Genomic DNA, 13962 nt, shown 5'->3' on the forward strand with positions numbered 1-13962 from the left:
TCAGTTGTAATTGTGTACTACTGCGCTGATATTTCAGGTATGTTACAAAACACATTTCATAGGCATGAGGTAACAATAAACATAAACCTGGACCTCAGCAGAAAATCTGGAGTGCCTGCTCTCTCGGTAGGTAAGCAGGTCGTCTTCTGATGGAGCACAGCAGACACGTTTGTGTGCCCTGCCTTGGTACAAGCAGAATAAAATTTTGTACATAGGGTGGGAATCAGGATCCTATGTAGGATTTTGGATTGTAAGGGTCTTGGGCTGTGGTGTGCTGAGGGACCAGCCGTCCAGACAAGAGGACCTATGGAAAATAAAAAAGGGAGACTTTTCAGCGTCTTGGATTTAACAGTGTTTACTCTGATGCTGAAACAAAATTGAGCTGAATTTTAAGTCAGTTGATGTTCTTAGAGGAGATGAATTGAAAGGAAAATCCTTACTGAATGGACATAATCAGATGAGGTAAAGACTAAAACGGCGTCTTAAGGGAACTTGATTCCTGTCATGGACTGTAGGAAGTGAGTTATCGCTTGTGTTTTTTAATTGATCGTTGAAACTTGTTTTTAAGGGGCTAAGTCTGATTTTATTGTAATCCTAGGAGAAAAGAAAACATGGATGAAGCTACCTGAAATCTGGTTTCCGGGGTGAACCGAAGTCGAGAGACGGGAAACGCTGGAGTCTCCCTTCAGGTCAGCACCTGTTGTCACAGCTCCTTCCGCCCTTCTTCCTGGTCCCCGTGTCAGAGTTAGTGGAATAACACTGCATAGTTCATGGCAAAGTTGAAATCTCTGCTTCTCTGCCTGTTTTCTTATGCGACTCCCAGCGTCACTGCCGTTTTCTTTGAGGAAGATTTGAGGGTATTTTTAGCTCCAAATTGCCCTTGTCTTTCCCCATTGGTAGGAATGTGTATATTGATTTGTTTTCAGGCAAAACCGGACTGGGAATAGCAATGACGTGTTACACGGGTCTTATTTACGAAGGAAAAAAAAATCCCTCTTGTTCTTTAGTGATTCCAGGCCTAAAATTTTAGTCTTGTGGTCCTTTGGAAAGTGTGTAATCTTAAAATGGTTTAATATCATAAATTCAGATTCAAGCTAGGGACACTAGCTCCATTTCTCCCTTGCTGCTTTCCACCCTTTTTTAGAGGGTAACAGTTTTTCCATTATTTTATTAAGTTTTTTCCATTATTTCTTAAAGACATAAAATTCTTTAGAATCATTTACGCTATGTGATCTGTATGATAGAACTGTGATGATGGTATGTTGTCACCCTAATAGATGCAAAAAGTATTATTTTAAGTATATTTCTTCCCTAACTCCCCACCCCCTTACATGGTGCTTCTAATCTATTCTTGTTCCAGCTGTGGTCCTGGGAACCAGGAGCATCAGCCTTTCCTGAGAGCTGCTCGCAAGATGAGAATCTCGGTACACACAGGCTCATCGGATCAGACCGCCCAGTTTCACACAGTTCCAGGGGGTTTGCGTCCACACTGAGTGAGCAGCACTGATAGGTACCATACCTTTGGGAAATGTCACCTTTTCAAAGTATCTGACGTCTCGTGGGCACAAAAACGTGACAGCTGTTTCTCACGCTATTATCCAGCTCTAGAAAATTAACGTTGGGTCGTGGTTCTCAAAGCTGGTCCCTGGATCCGCGTCACTGTCACCGGGAAACTTGTTGAAAATGCAGATTCCCAGGTACGTACTTGGTCTACTGAACAATAAAATCTTCAGGGGCGGGGGTGTGTGTGTGTGTGTGTGGTGGGGTGGGATCCAACAGTTTATTTATTTTTTAAATTTTGGCCGCGCTGCACAGCTTATGGGATCTCAGTTCCCTGACCAGGGCTTGAACCCAGGCCATGGCAGTGAAAGCGCTGAGTCCTCACCACTGGGCCGCCAAGGAACTCCGCCCCCCCCCACCCCCCTTTTAATTTATCATGCTTTATTTTTAAAAGCCCTCCAGGTAATTCTGGTTTTTACGGATGAAATTATAATTGCCCTTTGAAATAGGTTTACAGAGAATCACTTTATATTCTTTGGACATTTTGTTGGTATTAAATTTTCCAAGTGTTTTGTTAAGTAGGTTCCTTACTTACATAAAATTTGAAGACATAATCTCAAAATATAAGAATAAGGAAAAAAAAAAAAACCCTAATGTACATAGGTGAATTGTGCTGTGATAGTGAAGCTGTGGTTTCATGTGGCCTTTTTTTTTATTATTATCTTTGGTGTCTTTTTTTTTTTTTTTTAATTAATTTATTTTTTTTGGCTGTGCTGGGTCTTCGTTTCTGTGCGAGGGCTTTCTCTAGTTGCGGCGAGCGGGGGCCACTCTTCATCGTGGTGCGCGGGCCTCTCACTGTTGCGGACTCTCTCGTTGCGGAGCACAGGGTCCAGACGCGCAGGCTCAGTAGTTGTGGCTCATGGGCCTAGTTGCTCCGCGGCATGTGGGATCTTCCCAGACCAGGGCTCGAACCCGTGTCCCCTGCATTGGCAGGCAGATTCTCAACCACTGCGCCACCAGGGAAGCCCACCCAGTGTGGCCATCTTTTGGTTAACAGTATTCTGGGGTTTTGTTTGTTTGTTTTTTAGTTAAATAACTGCTTTTCATTTCAGATCTTATTTTCTGGTCAGTGAAAAGAAACTGTTCATTCCAGGAAGAGATTAACTTTATGAAAGTTAAATAAAATGCCAGATATATATTTAATTCTAGTAGAAGGAAGTAACTTGACAGTTTCCCCTTTTAGAAATCTTATTTAAAACCTTGGTTCTCATACTTTGAAGGTGCAGCAGAATCTCTTGGATCAGAACACAGACTGCTGGGCCCCCAATCTGTGGTTTAAAGGCCCAGGAATTTTCATTTCTTAACAATGTGGTGCTGCTCTGGGCTGAGGCACAATGAAATACTAGTTGTAGAAAGTTTTATAGGCCGAATATACAAATTCAGCGTCTTGAATATTTTTTAGGTTTCCTGATCAGTGATTCTAGCCCAGTAAATTATTTTCTTTATAACTGAAACCTCTTTGTTCTTCCTTTACAAAAATATGCAATATTACTTCCTGTTTTCTAACAATTAGTTTGTCTTTTTTTTTTCAGGTCATTTTGTGGGAGAAAAAAATTTTTTTTAAATTTATTTATTTTTGGCTGCTTTGGGTCTTCGTTGCTGCATGCGGGCTTTCTCTAGTTGCGGCGAGCGGGGGCTACTCTTCGTTGTGGTGCGTGGGCTTCTCATTGCCGTGGCTTCTCTTGTTGCGGAGCACAGGCTCTAGGCTCGTGGGCTTCAGTAGTTGTGGCGCATGGGCTTAGCTGCTCTGTGACATGTGGGATCTTCCCGGACCAGGACTCGAACCCGTGTCCCCTGCATTGGCAGGTGGATTCTTAACCACTGCGCCACCAGGGAAGTCCGGGAGAAATTATTTTAATGACACAGGAGAAACAAGCCAGAAGAATCTTGTTTTATTTTTTAATTTATTACTCTATATAAACAGTCTATGGATACATGAGCAGTTATGACACTTTCATCCAGGTTGTTTTCCTAAGTTATATACTGTCTCCCTGGCACACTTGCTGGCTAATGCTGGCAAATGTTATGGTCACAGAGCAACCCCCCCCCCCAAATAAATGTAAATCATTGGAGGATTTTTTTTTAATCACCTCATGTAACCTGGAAGTTTGGGTCAGTCCTCAAGAAAGGAACTACTCATAAGAAATTTGGCTTTCTTCAAGTGAGAAAAATCATGTTTTCGCTAATACATATAGCTTGGCCCAAGGGAAGCAAATAACGGGGACGTGAGTCAAGGCACAGACTGGGTGGTGGAGCAGCGGAGCTGATCGGGTAGATTCCACCTGGGGCTGGCTCTCTGGGAGCTCAGATGACTGTTTGCCAATTTTGTTTTAATTTGGTCGTGATTGAATTGTGAACCTCATTGTTACTACCATTTTCCAGCCCAGTAGCAAGGCTCTTCTGTACCAGGAGGGAGCGGTCAGGCCTGGACATCCCAGATTTTGTTGGAAAGGAACATCATCTGCAGGTGAGCAGAGGATGGAGGGAAGTGGTGTGGATTCCATCAGTTTTCTTCTGATCCTACTTAGTAAAGCTTTAGAATGTCAAAATAACTTTAGGGGTTTGTACAGTATTATGCTATGAAACATTAACTGCATGAAATATTAAATTTTTCTAAATTCTTACATATATGTTCTTGTACATATAAATTTATATACATTTTTTTTTTTGGCTGCGCAGCACGTAGGATCTTAGTTCCCCAACCGGGGACCAAACCCACGCCGCCTGCAATGCAAGCGTGGAGTCTCAACCACTGGACCACCAGGGAAGTCCCAAATTTTTCTCAATTCTTATTTCATTTTATAAATCACCTTTCGGTATTCTTCTTGTATCTATCTACGTCCTACTTTTGCCTGGTCTTTGCTGATCATCCTCCTTACACTTTTATGTTTTTCCCCGTTTTTATGCAAAGACACTGGAGTTTCATGGTTCATGCTTTGTAAAGGTCTTTTGCTGTCAACTTTCTTGATGCTAAAACCTTGCCAGCAGTAGTAAATTACTAATAAACTAGTAAATTCTCATATAAGGTAACTGAAAGGTCTCAGTGTAACCCTGCCAAGTAGAATTCTAGAAGTAGCACCTGAGCTTCAAATTGCAGCCTCCTGACATTCCACTGAATACATTCTACAAATTTAAGAATTTAAGATGGGAATGACTTGAGAAGATAGTGTATGAAGTTGAGTAACTTGTATTCCTGGACTAAATCCAAATTCCTCATCCGACTGTAGTTCAACATTTATTGGCTGGTATTGGGTACTAGGCACTGCTCTTTGGTACTGGGTATTGTAGGCAAAAGGATGTGTAATGTGCTTTCTACTGCAGCATACTAATTAGTGGTGACCAGATCTGGGTGGTATGGTTAGTAAGTTAAATTAATTGGATAACCCAATTACGCATCATGTCCTTACCTCAGTATATACTGGAAAGTAGCGATGGCTGAGGAGTGATGATTTTTAATCAATTTAAGATAAAACTGAAGTAGAAAAATGTGTACTAACTGCTCTTCAGTGAGTCTGGATCAAGAGCCATGCATCCCGCTTGAAGTTATGACACCGCCCGTGGCCTAGAGGGTGAAGCTCTCTTACGCATTCTGTACTGTGTGCCCGGTAACTACACAAGCCACAAGGAGATGGCTTTGCTTTCCACAGGCAGTACTAGCATATCTGCAAACCTTTGATAAGGTGCTGCTTGAGAACTGCTTTGTTTTTCAGGGCAGTCATTGTTCACACTTATTTAAATATCAAAGTAGCAGCATTAACTTAAGTATCTGATGCGATTGGCTCTACTTCTCATCAAGTGGAGAAGTAAGTTCAAGACCTCGTCATCCTGGTCAGAATTTCCCCACCCCAGGGCTATAGAGAGAATCGAGTTCAGGTGAAAAGAACTGTATTAAACCGCACAGCTCTACAGTGGTTATATTCCTGGTGCTCTTGTAAAGGTGTTACCTAGGCCTGCTTTTTAGGTGACGGGAATGTTCTTTAAAAACCCATTTCTCTCACATGTATTGGACAGGGTGCACCGCCGCTGACACAGATCTCTTGGCTGTGAGGTTAGACTCAGTAGGAGTACAGCATTCAGTATAGTTGGAAAGTCTAATCCCAGCCATTGTTTAGCTAAACTATACATTTTGTATCCACCTTGTTTTGAAGTCCTGAGACTTCAGATAGAAAGAAACTAGAAAGACAGCATTGTGGCATTTTATTGAGGAAACTAGGAAAAGGCAGTTGTACTCTGAAATATCTATACAGTGTGTGTGGTTAGCTCTTAGTATCCACAGTTTCTGCATCCACAGACTCAACAAACCACAGATGGAAAATAACTGGGGAAGAAAAAAATTTTCCAGCAAGTTCCAAAAAGCAAAACTTGAATTTGCTGCACACCAGGAACTCTTTACATAGAATTTACACTGCGTTTACAACTATTTACATAGCATTTACCTTGTATTAATTAGGTATTGTAAGTTAATCCAGACATGATTTAAAGTATATGGGGGGGATACGCAAGGGGTTAAATGCAAATATGACACAAGGACTTGAGCATCCTCGGATCTTGGTATCTGAGGGGGGGGGTCCTGGAACCAATTCCCCATGGATGATGAGGGATGACGTATGTGACATTCTGAAATTTTTTCATTAAAATTGTAACCCACGCAATTATAAAACTGATCTGGAAATTAACAATTTTATACATTTCCATAACCCAGACAGCTTGATTCATTAGTTTGCCAAATATTTCTTGAAAGAATATAAGCATTAGACCTGTGGGCAGTCACTCTTCTCAGGAGGCAGTGTGTGGCAAAGCCTGGCTGGCCTTCCTTCCCAGTGTTCAAAGTAAGTAAGTAACAAGATCTGGCTGTTCAGAATGACTTGATGGATTCCAAGAACGAAGATAAGGTTCACATGTAATATCCCCTTTTATGCTCATAATGTCTGGTTTCTGGTTTTTTTGCTATATCTCAGATTTTGATTTATTATCTTTTCAAACAATAAAGGGTAACTGCAAATATACAAAGTTGTCACCTACTCGGGATCTGTGTCAGTGGCCCGTTGGGAAGATCAGACCTCCTCCCGCAAACCTGCCTACCACCTTAGATTAGTCCTACTTCAAGGGCTGCAAACTCACACCTTAACTTGGTGCTAACGTTCCCACTGGATTTTTTTTTTTTTTTTTTTTTTTTTAAACACAAAAATTCACTAGGGCTAGTAAAAAATTTCAAGTTAAAAAAAAGTTTTAATTTTCTTAAATAATCCTCATATGAACCATTCCACATTGTGGAAAAACATACAGTCTGGACACAATATCTAGATTTCAGAACACTGGCACAAATACTTACATCTGTGTTTTATATGTTAGATGCACCATGCCCCATCTCTCAGACTGTAACAGGTGACAGGCCTTAAATGCAAGAGGCTTACAGAAGAAACTTTTAATTTGGAAGTGTGAGCTGTGCCAGAATTCCAAACTGCTTTGAAGAGTGTTTAGAAATAGGTCTGAGAATAACTCTCTCCCAATTCTTTGGTCATTGCAGCTGTACTCTGTATGCACCTATTAGCAACTTAACCTGTTGAAAGAAAAAAAGCATATATTTCAAGAGTTCCCCTTTGTTAGTTAGAAGAGGGGAAAAAAAGCACACACGGGCAAGACTTGTTTCCCTTCTTTGGCAACACTGTCAAATTGGTTATCAGTGTGGGTTGTTAGACTACCATTATTTTAATTAAAAAGTCCAATTGGGTTTTTAGGTTACTACGTTAATTGTACTGTTACACAGACTGTTCTGGTCCAGCTAGTGATCATACATGTGGCAATTAAATATCAAAAGCACAGAACATCACCAGACTGCTGCACACTATGGATATCAAAGAGGGTTGAACCCATTTCAGACCCAGGCAGGCACACCAGAAACGGCATGACATTCCTGAAAATCTTCTCTAATTAATAACGTGACCTGAAGGAATGACCTGAGCAGTGACAGCAGATGCAAGGAGATTCTCACCTTAGCAGACGGCGCTTCCGTCAACCTTATAAAGAGTTTATTGAGGCCTGCGGCAGGGCTGAACGAGTAAACAAAATGACTGTCCTGGGGAAGAGACCAAAAGATAGATCAGCATTTTTGCAGACAAACTTCTCCATCTAGACACAGCCAGACTCCAGAAACCTTTAAGACTCTAATGATGTAGAAGAAAATACAAGTTTGTTTGAATTTCTTTATAAGACAACATGCTGTGATTTCTTTACTTTTCCCTTGCGTTAAAGAGGTAACATTTATCTGGAAAAACAATATATAGATAAAAAATCTTCGGCATTAGAATGTATCCAGCCATATACAGCATGCACGTTAAAAATCTTCATAACCAGTTAATTTAAATTCATCCTAAGGAGAGAATTTTATAGGTGGCAAAGGAAACATACGCAGCGATTCTTCAAGGGCATTTTTAATGCTAAAGAATTTACATAGCCACTAGTAGTTTATAGTTATTATATATTTATATTTTAAAACGTTCACAGTGGGGCTTCCCTGGTGGCGCAGTGGTTAAGAATCTGCCTGCCAATGCATGCGGCACAGGTTTGAGCCCTGGTCCGGGAAGATCCCACATGCCGCGAAGCAGCTAAGCCCGTGTGCCATGATTACTGAAGCCCGTGAGCTACGACTACTGAACCCCGCGCGCCTAGAGCCCGTGCTCCGCCATAAGAGAAGCCACCGCAATGAGAAGCCCATGCGCAGCAACGAAGACCCAACGCAGCCAAAAATAAAAGAAATTTATAAGACAAAAAGTTCACAATGAATAAAAATCAAAATTATACTGTGATTACCTAAAATTAAACTAAGCATAAATACAACCAGTGTTATTCAGTGTTTATATTTCGGTTTTGAACCATGCACAGGCATGCTTTTCTTCCTTTTTGAATTCCCTAAATTTCCTTTAAGTGAACATTTGTAATTATAGTGGCATTAAAAGGCATAATATTTAGATAGGACGTTTCTTGTACCATAAGAATTTATCTTCAAAATGTTAGTTCCAAGACTTGGTAAACATAATTTAAAGCACAGATACCAATTAAAACAATTTACGATTATGGATTATTGCCATTTCCAACAACTACAGTTAACAGAAGAATTTATGTCATCTGTGCTTTTGATTAGAAGACTGCACTCCTCAGTAATGAACTATAGAAACTCTTACCAGGAAAACGGGGAGTTGAAATTTATCATTTAAAACAACAGCTTGTACACTACACGGTCCACAGAGGCGAGCAATGACCTCTTTACCCAAAAAGTTTGCGTGGAAAATAAACAGCAGGACGCCGGAGCCTGAATTGGGGAGATACAAATAGAGATTTTAATTCCCAACCCACCAAGGCCACTTTGCAGAGCCTGAGGGAGGAGGCCCACGCGCGGGTGGGAAGTGGCCCGGTACCCCGCCCTCGTTTGCAAGTGGCCCGGTACCCCGCCCTCGTTTGCGAGATTTGAGCGGTCCTCCAGGTGCAAAACCTGCTGGTGTTTATCTAGTGCTTTTTAGACCGCAGAACCTTTTTTACTTTTGGTCTGAGTAGCTACTGACAGCTCATCGACTGGCTTTTTAAATACGCTTTTTCTACACTAAAATTATTTTTTTTAAGTGGTATTTGAAAGTTCCTGCTGAATGTATAAATGTCAATGGAAGCGAAACCTGCGGACTGTGGTTTTTGAGTGTGGGTTTGAGGAATTTTCCACTGTCTTCCACATACTATTTTGCCTTTTCTGAATTTTCTTATAATGCGAAAAAAATCTCATTTTGAAAAAAAAAAGTTTGGGTAAGATTTGAAGCTTTTGAATATGCAAAATATTCTGCAAGATTCATTCTCTGAACAAAAACTGTACTTTTGATAATATAAAACAGATACATGAGTTGTTTTTTAATATGATGTTAAAAACTTGTGAATGAGGAGACTTCATAAAAAGACCCCAAAGAACGAGTGGCTTTAAAATTTGTTCTGGTTCCAGGAAAAAAGGGCACACCAGGTCCCTGGCTCTTTTATCTCCTTTCAAGCTATGTGAGGTTTGACACAGGGTTTTGCTCTCCGTTTTATGACGCAGCTTCCCTGCTTAGAGCACCGAGGATGAGAAGAGAAGGCAAGGCCCGCGGCAGACACAGAGGCTCTTCTTGTTTTCCCGTCAGCTCCGCTGTGAAAACGCAGCTGTGTCCCCGTGACTGTAGAGCAGAAAAGGCAGTGGAACCTCGTCAGACAGCCTGTGGGGATGGCCGTCAGCAGTGAAATCCTATTAGAAAACACTTTTCACGAAGGTCATGTTTCTATTCCTGCCGACCGCAGTGAGTGGTATCCAGCAGAGGAATGGTCGTCCTTCGTCAGCTCTAGTCTGACTCAGAAATACTTGATCCATACGCAGAATATGACACAACGGACCCTAATCAAGTTCCTGGTGCTTGTTTCATGGTATCAGTATAAATTGTTTCTCTTCAGTTCTTAAGAGCCACACACCCCTCAAGAGACCAAGGTCAGTGTTTGTCAAACTTGAGTGCTTGCAAGTCACCCAAGATCTCACCAAGGTGTTGGCTGAGAGTCCTGGTCTGGGTGGGGCTCTGAGAGGAGACGACACTCTGAGTCTCAAGGGTCAGGAAAATCTACCAGGATCTCACATCTGAGGACGACAGGGCATCTTTGGAAAAAACCGCTAGTGGATGCAGACATAACGGCCATACGTAACCCAGGACTGTCCCGCTGAACCGAAGCACAGGTGTGGAGGTGGGTGACCGGCCAGTGCAGGGGCTCAGCTCACCAGCGTGTGCCTGGCGGTGCAGGCGGTCCGCGTGGACTGTCAAGACCACAGTTCACTATCGCTAAGGTGTGAATGGCTGGCTTTGACGGGTAGAGCTGTATTTTCTTCAACTAAATTTCAGTTAACAAATACGTATTTTTTAAACGGGTGGGTGGTGGTGGTTGTTTTTTTTTAAATAAGCCAGAACCCAGTTTCCTACCTTTCAGGCAGAGACACTGTCACCTCCACTCTGTATACGGAGCACCCGTGTCCTGGAGGAGGGGCCCTGGCCATGGTCTCGCCTGCCAAGTAGCTGTTAAGCAGAAACTAGGAAGCAGAACTGAAGTTCTCATCTCCTGCTACTAAACTGTACTATGGGACAAGACATTTTCATTTTTCTTTGTCTTTTTAAAAGGGCAAGACTATTAGTGATAATAAAATTCAGGGAAAACATTGATTTTGGGCTTATCATCTTGAAAGCTAAATTTTAATAAGTCAATTTTAATAAAAACTAGTATAATTATTAAGACTCAACTTGCATACTTTTAAAACAAGTGCTAACACGCTGCTGTGTGGACCCCTTGGGGTCATCTGGGATGGTGAGTATCAGCTGCGTTTCTTTTTTTCTGCCAGAGCAGCAGTGCTGTTAACTATTGTACATAATTATTACACATAATGGAATTTGTTAAGGTTTTATTAAAAGAATAAAGAGTTCTGCCTGAAAATCAGTTTATAATGTCACATTTCAAAATGAGAGAAAACACAGGCTTACCTTCTGGTATGTTCTGTGGGGTTCTGTAATTGAAATCCATGGAAAAGTCTGGGCCCTCACAGAGACGATGACATGCTATTGGGAAAACTGGTTCTAGGAGAGCAAGACGTGCTTCAAAGTAATCCTTTATTGTTTCTTCTGCTACTCTTGAAAGTCTAATAAATAAACAAGTACAGTAAACGCTGTTAATGTTTGTGTAGGGAAGAACCATGAGCTACAACATCATCAGACTGTTGAATACAATGAGGCTTTCCCAGATCAACCTTAAGGGGGAAAAAAAAAAAGCAGCAGCCTCTCTCCTGCTTCCCTGCTCTTTTTCCTTAGCTCTCACACCTGACACATCACATGCCTGTCTGTCTTGAGGCTCCGAGTGGGCAAGTCTGTGCCCCGCGGCCACCCCTGCCCTCTGCGTAGTGCCCGGCACGCAGACAGAGCTCCATACACACTCCTCGGATAAGTCAATGAATCAGAAATAAGAATTCTGTCAGAAAATAAACCCAAGAACTGCCACACACAGAAAAGTCTTGTTATAGTACTTAGTTTAGAAAGCAGTCAAATAAAATGATTACTGCTAATTCCAAAAGTCTTTTTAGACAACCCTGCTGGGAAGGTAACCAACCCACCCCCATCCCAGGATGCACTGGTTCAAGGAGTGTGGGGTCCCAAGAACCCTTTTGTCACAGATGCAAAACCAAGCCCAGCGTCCCAGGAAGCCCTCAGCCTTGGGCAAACCAGGCAGGCTGGTCGCCCTGCCTGCTGGCCACCAGGTCACTGCCACCCGGGTGGGCGAAGGCTGTCGGCGTGGGCAGAGTCCCCAGGCACACACTCCCTTTTTGGCCTTTGCCTTTTTTGTCTCCTGTCTGAAGTTTACCTTATTTTCTGCTTAGAACATGGATCCTACATCTGTCTGGAAGGGGCATAACCATCTTTCAGGTGTGAAGATCCAAGTCATGTCCTGTGTTTGGTGGGTGAGGAGGAGCGGGGAGGAGTGGCTGTCCCTGCCCAAGGCTGCCGACCCAGGCCTCTGTTACATGGACAGTAAACACCCTGCCTGCATTCGCTACTGTTCCTGAAGCTCCTGTTACGTACGTGTGGCCAAAATAAGCAACAAAAAGCTACTAAATTACTTACGTGAACTTCCAATAAAATAAAATGATTTAGAATTCATTTGAAAAAGCATGAACTTGAACGGGTAAACTGGTAATTTCCAGACAATGTAATTATTATTCAGTACTAAAAAGAAACGAGCTCACCAGGCCATGTAAAGATATGGAGAAAACTTAAATGCCTGTCACAAAGAAGCCAATCTGAAAAGGGCAAATACTGTATGATTCCAACCAAACGACATTCTGCAGAAGACAGGAAAGGCATCAGTGGTTTCCAGGGTTTGGGGGAGAGGAACAGGCGGAGCACAGACGATGTACAGGGCAGTGAGACTACGATGTGGGGACACGTCATTACGTTTGTCCAAACCCACAGGATGGACAACACCCAAGGGGAACCAGGGGCTCTGGGTCATGAGCACGTGTCACTGTAGGTCCATCAACTGTAATGGGCACACCACCTGGCGAGGGTGTGCACATGTGGCGGCAGGAGGTATACGGGAAATCTCTACTTTCTACTCAACTTCGCTCGGAACCTAAAACCTGCTCTAAAAAATTATCTGTTAAAAAGTTTAAATGGTTTTAAGAAAATGTTTGGGAGCCAAGTTAAGAGCATAATTAAGATTTTAAGATGATACTCAGTATAGCGTTAAGTTTGACAGTTTCTAAGTCCTCAATAACTTGCAGAAAAATAATTCATACACCACTTTTAAAATTCATCATCTTCTGAGACCACAGACCTGTCAGGACTTGTACTTGACCGTCTTTTTCTGAGCAGTTACACACGGGCCACTCCAGTTATGTGCCCGAATAGGCACCGGGCGCAGTCCCTCCACACTTACGTCTCCAGGTGGCTCTTCAGCAGGTCGTACACCAGCACGTTGTTGCACTGCTTTGCGAAGTGCAGCGCACTGTTCCGGTGCTTTGACAGAATGTTGCAGTCAGCCCCGCACTCGATGACAAGGCGGACGATGTCTGGATTTCCCCTTTTACAGGCCTGCGTCAGGAAGAAAGGAGTAATAATTACTTGACTGTGGTCAGTGTCCCTCTCTCCACGCTGAGCTGGGAGTTGGTTCTCCGTGAAGGGAGGGAAAAGAACCACTGGGGTCGGAAACTGTCTGGGAAGTGCAAGTGCTGTGGTCCTTTTCCTCAGTGAGCAGGACAGACAGGGCCGCCTAATTCAGACCGTAGTCAAACGCCTCTCCCTCCTGGCCCTCCTCCATCTCTGGCCTTTTCCGACCCTTAATGGGTGACCCCTTTCAGAGCCAAATCTGAGTTTCCCGCCTACCTCTCTCCTGAGCTTAAGATCCACGTGTAGAACACCTAAGCATTTCCAGGTCCATTGCGTGTAAAAATCTTCCATTTGTGCTGCCCGTGTTCTCTAACTTAATAGGGGACCAACCATCACTAAGTCCTGTGAATTTGACCTCATTAAGACTGCTCAGTCTGTCCACTTCTGTCTCCACTGTCGCTACTTCGGTGCAGACTATTATTATTCCACTTAATTTTAAGAACCTCCCTACAAGTCTGCAAACCAATCCATTCCCCCCACTGTAACGGGGGACATTAAAAACAAACAATGCAGCGAAACCCAACCTTTATTCTGCTTCTGTCTTTCTCCAGGCTGGCCCTTCAGATGGCTCCCCGCTGCCGGGAGGGTTAGCCCCTAGCTCCCTGGCACAGATGCGGAAAGCCCGCCTCACACCCCCGTCTCACACCCCCCACCCCCGCCATGCTTCAGACTGTGCGAGCATCTGCTGTTTAGAATGTGC

General features: G+C 42.9%; 1 protein-coding gene across 3 annotated transcripts in view; it reads right to left on the reverse strand.

Moving 5' to 3' along the window:
- Positions 1 to 253: 253 nt before the first annotated feature.
- The window catches only part of MPHOSPH8 (M-phase phosphoprotein 8), a 61076-nt gene continuing 47367 nt past the window's right edge, over positions 254 to 13962 (reverse strand). For 2 of the 3 annotated variants that reach the window (XM_061171120.1, XM_061171119.1), the window contains exons 10-14: positions 13033 to 13187; positions 11088 to 11242; positions 8742 to 8869; positions 7553 to 7636; positions 5756 to 7120 (exon numbers count right to left, since the gene is read on the reverse strand). In XM_061171120.1, the coding sequence (XP_061027103.1) occupies positions 7079 to 7120; positions 7553 to 7636; positions 8742 to 8869; positions 11088 to 11242; positions 13033 to 13187 (564 nt within the window). In that variant the 3' untranslated portion in view covers positions 5756 to 7078. Of the gene's footprint in view, positions 305 to 5755; positions 7121 to 7552; positions 7637 to 8741; positions 8870 to 11087; positions 11243 to 13032; positions 13188 to 13962 lie in introns of those variants that run through there. The other variant, XR_009697552.1, reaches the window with a different exon arrangement.

This window comes from Eubalaena glacialis, chromosome 16, assembly GCF_028564815.1.
Source record: "Eubalaena glacialis isolate mEubGla1 chromosome 16, mEubGla1.1.hap2.+ XY, whole genome shotgun sequence".
NCBI lineage: Eukaryota > Metazoa > Chordata > Mammalia > Artiodactyla > Balaenidae > Eubalaena > Eubalaena glacialis.